General features: G+C 38.5%; 1 protein-coding gene across 1 annotated transcript in view; it reads left to right on the plus strand.

The window, feature by feature from the left end:
- Nucleotides 1-7,385, plus strand: part of arrb1 (arrestin, beta 1) — a 57,497-nt gene extending 50,112 nt beyond the window's left edge. Inside the window, exons 15-16 of the mRNA XM_015392951.1 lie at nt 810-858; nt 5,073-7,385. Of these exons, the coding sequence (XP_015248437.1) occupies nt 810-858; nt 5,073-5,184 (161 nt within the window). The 3' untranslated portion in view covers nt 5,185-7,385. The remainder of the gene's footprint in view (nt 1-809; nt 859-5,072) is intronic.
- Nucleotides 7,386-7,391: the final 6 nt, after the last annotated feature.

The following is a 7,391-nucleotide window of genomic DNA, read 5'->3' on the forward strand; positions in this document are numbered from 1 at the left end:
AGCCTATAGCAGCATAACTATAGAGATAGCTCAGACTCAAGCCACTTCCACATTATGGCTCCAACAGTGCTGACTGGAACATTCAGAAGTTTAGAAATCCTTCTGAAACCAATGCCATCATCATGATTTGCAACAATAAGGTCGATAAGATCTTCAGAAAGCTCATCTGATGTTTCTTGTGTGATCCCATAGAAACCTTTTTATAAGCCATCATTTGGGACTTAACCAGCTGATATTATATTGCACTGATAAGGGGCAGCATTGCTTTCTAATTACGGAGAGGTATCGAATGGTGTCTTAGTTTTCCATGCCTTTTTGCACCTCCCTTTCTTCATGTGTTCAAAACTTTTTCTTTGCCATTCCACATTATTACACATAACTTAATATCTGGAGATCTATAGTTTGATCTCTTTGTATGTGTGGATTGCAATGATTGCAATCAACATCTAGTGAAATGTTATGTCAGCAGCACCTATAAAAAGATGTTAACTGAGAAAAATGGGGGCATGTTTAATACTGATTTTACCCGCCGTAAAGCAGTGACAGAAATTGTTTAATGTTCACCAGATATGTTGGATAAAACAAGCTTTTGTTATCTGAATGACTTGTTTTCTTTGTCAACAAAGTCTTTTGACCAAATTGGAATATTAGTTTTTGTCCTAAACAAATCCTCAGCTGTTATTTTGACTTAATTTTATTATTAAATAACAAAGTTTTGTTGCAATTTATTTTTGAATATTTACAGTAAGTTTGTTCAGTTTGTGTTTTGATGACACAGCTCTGACTGCCTCTTTCTTTCTTCTCCACAGCTCCAGATGAAGCACCAATCGACACTAACCTGATTGAATTTGACACACAGTAAGCTGCTATCCCCTCCTACCTCCACCTGTCAGTCTTTCTCCTCATCAGCTGCCTTTCTGATTGGTTGCTTCTCTTGGACGGTGCTGGCAGCAGAGAGGGTTTCCTCCCTGCCCCTTGAAGCATTATCAGTGATGAAGCCATCACCCGAGCCTCAGCCTTAATGCATCCTAATGCGTGTTGCTGTTGGAGCTGCAGGAAATGGGCTTTAAACTGGAAACTCTTCCTGCTGTCAGCAGCCACTCTGGATCTTACTGATTATTATGATTGCAAGATTGCTTTAAGACTCTATTTGGGAGTTTGTCTTGCTCAGATGGATTCAATGTTCACTTTATTTTCAGTAAACTTTCTGTTGTTCTCTTTGAAAGCCCTTTAGTTGAACTGGCCAGAACTCATAAGACAGTCTCACAAGTGACATGGTGCCTGTTATGAATTTATTCCTAGATAAATGTGGAAAACAATTGGGTTTTGGTTTGTTTGTGATCCATCTTATACAACATGCCTGAAAAGGAGTCAGAAGACACATTTTTCTTTTATGTTAGTGTAACTAAAATCCATCCTCTCATCAGACTGGACACTGTGCTGATCCACAGTCATCGACGCCACTTCAATTTCTATCTACTTCAGAAGCTGCTTTCATCAAATGCGTCCTCTGCTTTGAAATAAGAGAACAAACTCAGACAGAGTCAGAGATCAGCAGATGTTTTCAGATAAAGGTGCCAATGTTTGAGCCTCTCATCTGACATGGATTGGTATCTGTACTGTTACCTTTTTACAACTCACCGGCTACTTTATTAGGAGCACTTTTTCAGTGACTGGTTGATAATAATCACCTAGCAATTCAATGCTTTTAGTCTTCTTGAAGTGGATAGGATAAGTTGCTGAAGTTCTTAGCAAGTGTCAGGATGGGGAAGAAAGGGGGACTTAAGGGATTTTTATATAAAATTCCATTAATTTCAACCAAGGCTTGCTGGACATCACCTCTTAACACACAATGCGTTGAACATTGCAGCAGCAGGAGACCAAACCAGATGCTTAGATCAAAGGCTACAATTCACTCAAGCTCACCAAAACCTGACAATAACATTGGAAAAGTGTTGCCTGATCCGATGAGTCTTCTAGTTCAGCTGCAATATACAGATAGATAGATGATACGGAGTTGGAGTAAACATCATGAAACCTTATAATGTGAAGGACACCCCTTACCCTGCACCCCTTAGTCTCTAATTAATTCCCTTGGACATTATATTGATTGATTGACTTTCATTGATCTCATGGTGGAGAAATGTACTTGTTACATCAGCTAATGGTCAAAGGAGAAGAAGAAGGTGGGAAATATACTGTATAAACAGTGCGTCCACATGACAGTTTTTTTTTTATATCTTATCCTATAGATGTTGCTGACAATGTTCTTCCCTCTATGACCCCAGTGTACTCATCCACTTTGCACTAGCACACACAAACGATGTCTGACTGTTTTTTTTCTTTGGTTAACAAATAATTCACTTAACCCAAACAACTATCAGTCACAAGATTTCAATCCAATAGAGCACCTTTTGGGTTGTGAGGTGGATGGTGGGTAGATTTGTGGTATGCATGTTCAAATCTACAGCAGCTGTGTGATGATAGGTCAAAATGGATCAAAATGGATCAAAATCTCAAAGGAATACTGTCCTAAGATTAATGATGGTAGGGCATAAAGGGGTCCAACCTGGCACCTACAAGGTGTACCTAATACAGTGGCCGGTGAGTGTACACCTTAAAAGTATCAGAAACATATTTGTTTGTTTATTCTCAGACAGTTTACATTTAAAATAAAAACCCATCAGGGATAAGACCTGGGCTCAGGTCTGTTGTATTTGATGCCTTTTAAATCCTTCATCTTAGCATGGTTTGAATATAAGGTTAACATGTATGCAGATGATATTGTGGTTAGTACACATGGTTGCCTTAAGAAGTAAGCTCCAAATGAACCCACATACTGCCTTATGCTTGTTATAGCTTACTCAGAGTGATGTTTATTGGCATCTTATATGTCTATAAATGTTTGTCCATTTTCCTCAAAGTCTACAATTTCTGTTGTAGTGCCAAATTTAAACTTCGAAAAACTTCACTTCTTTGACAGACTGCTTTGTAAATATGTAGGCTGGAAGTTACATCAGTAGGACAATTTCTGTTTGTGATTGTGCAATTTTTATCAATCCATCGAGGTGACTAAACACTATTTGTCCTTTAGAAAGCCAACCTGGGTATGCTATTAAATGCATTATTTGAAAAACTGGTGGTCAAAGGCGCCATCATAGGCTTGCCAATGAAAACCTGTCAGCAAAAAAAAAAAAAAAATCTGTTTCACTGCAACATTGAAAGACTTTCTACCAAGGGTCTTTAAAGTCTCTCTTGATTAATGAGCTCTGTGTTTTAAGGACTGGTTAGTTTGTTTCTGATGTGTCTTAGTTTGGGACATCATATGGACAGAAAGCCCAACATATATTTAGATCTACACTGGCAGCCAATACTATTCTTATACATAGTAGAGGTGGATTTAATGTTAAAACACAAGTACCACTAAAAGAGGATAAGACAAAAAGAAATATTTTCAGTTTAGAAAAAAATCCTTTGTCTATGTTATTTGAAATTGAACAAAACTACCATATCCCAAAAAAGTTATACAGTTCTCAATGATAGATAAAACATACGCATTTGATAACACAGTAAGAAGGCATTTTGCTTTTTAGCTGGAAAATTGGTATGCTCCTTAGGCTATTCATGGACTATAGCATGGGGTGTTTCCTCATAGCTGTTGGCCCAGACTTTGGCCTTGGTGGAGATCATTTTATTCTCCTTCATCTCTTGCACCATCAGTCTTGGCAGTGCGGCTGTCTTTTTTGACTTCTCTCAATCTCCTGAACTTTTTTTCAACAATATTTTGTACCATAGCCAACCCCCCTAAACACCAGATGTCATTTAAACATTGGGTTTTAGACTAAATATGGTCAGTCATAGTCTTGATTTAGTTCAAAAATCATTTTTGAAAATTGGTCGGTCTGATTTTGTCCCTTTAGTCCAATAATAGACTTTGAAAAGATGCTGCAAACCCAGTTGTCAATGTCTTTTCAATGATCTGAAATTACAGCTTTTCACTTTTCAGCAAAATATAGAGGTTGTTTGGACTTAGATCATGCTGCTACAGATTTTCATTTAGAATTTTTTTTGAACCATTACTTGCTTTAAACAAACTGAAGAAAGCTGCTACACAGCAGAGTCTAATGTTTTAGATCTCTAGTTTTGGTGTATTATGTTGAAAGTAAAGTGTTAATTTAGCATCTTAGTCAAATTCAGCCATGGAAGAGTTTCATGCAAGAATACCTCCAAAAGCTGGTGTTAAGTTGAAGCAACACTGTAAACAGAGTTATCAGATATTTCCTAGAATTTTTATACTGTCTGTCATGCGTTTGCTTAAAGTGGCTCAAATCTCAAAGTTTTAAAGGCAGCAGACAATTTTGGTGTGTGAGGTTACTGGATTCAAACAAGAAAATGCCAAGCTGCTGAGTAGATAGCTTGGATTGAACCAGTGGTTTAAGGTGTTGTTTGTCATAGGGGCAGCTCCTAAAAGGTGGAGTAAGATGGTTGAGCTTAGCAGAACTCACCACTCTGGTAAAACTCTCGCACTTGTATGTAGCTTACCACCATTAATAGGTGAACGATTAACACTAGAGTGCAATATTAACTTTTGATGCTACACATTACACTTAGATACTTTTTACCCCCTTAAGAGTTAAACTATAACTGTTAAGAGTTGCAGTGTAGAGAAATAAAATTTTTGCATTTGACTGACAATGACTTGAATTAAGACTAACGAATTTGCTGTGAGCTCTTCACCCTGAGGAGAGCTATCCATAACAGATTATAGACCTTAAATTGTGCCAAAGAAAACTCACAATTTCCAATAGTATGAATAAGTTCACACCCTTGCATTTGTTAATACAAGTACATCTAAGGATTTTTAAATCTTTTGATTATTGATGTTGAGTCACGTCTTTTCAGCAAAATGAGGTAATTAATAAAGTTGAAAGACATCTTTAAAACTAAATCTTTCATTGTTTCAAATATTTGGATTAATTATCAACCACATTATTATAGGCATTAGGCTAAAGATCCTCTTAAACACTGAACGAGGTCCTATCTAACACTGAGTTCAATTCTCCATCCTTCAGTGATGATGACATCATATTCGAGGACTTCGCCCGCCAGCGGCTGATCGGCGCAAAAGATGAGAAGGAAGAGGAAGAGGAGCCTGTGGACTCACCAAAACCTGATGACAGATAAAGGCGATGGGTGCCATCGCCCTTGCTGTTGTTGTTTTGCTGCTCTTTGTAGTGTGATGATGGCAGAGGTTAAATGTAGACCGAGCCACAGTCTGGACACCCTCCAAACACTCGGTGGTGGCGTGTTTGTGTGTTTGTTCATGTCAGTCCTCCCTCTGCGTCCCGCGGGGTGTAGAATACCACAGCCTTGTGTCGTCAGGCCAAACCCCGACAAGAACTCTGAGTCGGCACTGTGGTGACCGCTGGAAGCATGCCTCTCTTTGTTCTTTGTATTTCCATTAGAGACCAAATAGGAGTACAGTTATTTTGAGATTAGCTTCAGTATTTTGTGCGCAAGGGTCTTTATAAACAAAAAAACACTGCCAACTTCAGATGATTTGCAATGCTCTACCACCAGATTAACATCCGCAATTTAGATGGTTACTTATGTTTGCAAATACCAGTGGCTAGGGAGAAGACAGGCAAACAATTGCATGAAATATATAAATTTTTTTGTAGTTTATTGAAGTTACAAATAGTAAATGAATCTTTTTGTTACATGTCGGTAATTTTTTAAATCATCATCGTTATTGTTAAAAATACTTTCCAAGGTCATGAAAGCAGCAGATAGTATCTGTCACCAGACATGGAAATACTGCTGCAGTGCTTTGGTTAAAGAGGGGCTGCAAGACCCACTTTAACATGGATGTTGTATCTAAACACTGTGAGCCTTATTCAAAGATGATTATAATTCTTATAACTGACCCACACTGACACCACAGAGGTCTAGGGAGTACATTTTTAATTTATGGCATTCCTGATAAGCCCAAATATAGTTCTGACTTAAAGGAAAAGCCTTAAAGGCAAGAGCAATGAAAAGTGGCCTTAGCTAATTGCAGTCATTATAAATGGTTCAACCAGTGTACAGATTAATCAGCCATTACAATATGACCACCCTAATTGATTTGATACCTCACCTACAGATGCTAGATTGGATTGCAATCTGAAGACTTTAAGGCCAGAACAACAACATCCCAAAACTCTAACTGGTGTCTTGTATTTAAAGCTTGTTTACATTTTGATAGAAACAACGAGCCATAGGAATAGTTTTTCACTGGGGAGGGGTGGACATGGTCAGCAACAATGTTTATGTTTGTAATACTTCTTATGATAGGATTTAGATTTAAGTTGCAGCCTTTGTCCAAAGCATCTGGTTACCCATGTTTTCTCATACTGCCTGTGCAAATTCTTAGTTATCGATGTCAAGACAACCACACAAAATAACTTAATTTTAGGCAACCAGACATTTGTTAATTTTTTTTGTATTGGTTTTAGCAATGTGTGAAACAAAACAATGCCCACTCAAGTTATTAGATCTGCATCTGATGTAAAGCTAAAAGAATTTCTAAGCAGGAACATCCTGCCTACAGTTAAACATGGTGGTGGCAATGTGACGGTCTGGGTCTGTATTGCTTTTTTAATACCATAAGCACTTGCTTTTGTTAATAAACCCACAAACATTTCTTACTCAAAGAAAACAGGAGAAGGTTCAGTCCAGATAGGGTTGCTAAGCAGGACAATGAGCCAAAAGCAGACAACCACCTCTGAATGGCTCAAAATGCTGGAATTTCAATTCAATTTATTTATATAGCGTCAATTCCCAACAAATGTCATCTCAAGACACTTTATTAAATGTTATTTATTGATCTTACATTGCAGAAATTTACCTCTGCATTTAACCCATCCCCTTGAGGAGCAGTGGGCTGCAATCGTGGGGGGCTGGGTAACACTGTGGGGTTAAGGGTCTTGCTCAGGGACCCAGAGTGGCAGTGGGGCTCAGACCCAGAACCTCAGGATTCCAAGCTCGATGCCCAAACCACTAGGCCACCACTCCCCTTTACAGAGACATTTAAACCCAATCATACAGTCAGATTGGTTCCAAGTGTTCTATTTACGGGAAACCAGCTGATTGCATCGACTCATTGACTCAACGGTAATCCCTCACACCAAGTATCCAATTTGCGACACTGGAGAGAAAAGACCTTTTTTAACAGGAAGAAACCTCCAGCAGAACCAGGCTCAGAGTGAGTTGCCTTCTGCTGTCTAGGGTTCAGGGAGATAGAAGCAGACATAGAAAAAGAATAAGAGATACAAAAACTAATTGCTAACTAGCTTCATAGGCGACCCTTTCCAGGAAAGATGCTGTCAGGCAGACAAGCTCCGAGCCAG

This window comes from Cyprinodon variegatus, unplaced genomic scaffold (genome assembly GCF_000732505.1).
Source record: "Cyprinodon variegatus isolate N-32 unplaced genomic scaffold, C_variegatus-1.0 Scaffold617, whole genome shotgun sequence".
Classification (NCBI taxonomy): Eukaryota; Metazoa; Chordata; class Actinopteri; order Cyprinodontiformes; family Cyprinodontidae; genus Cyprinodon; species Cyprinodon variegatus.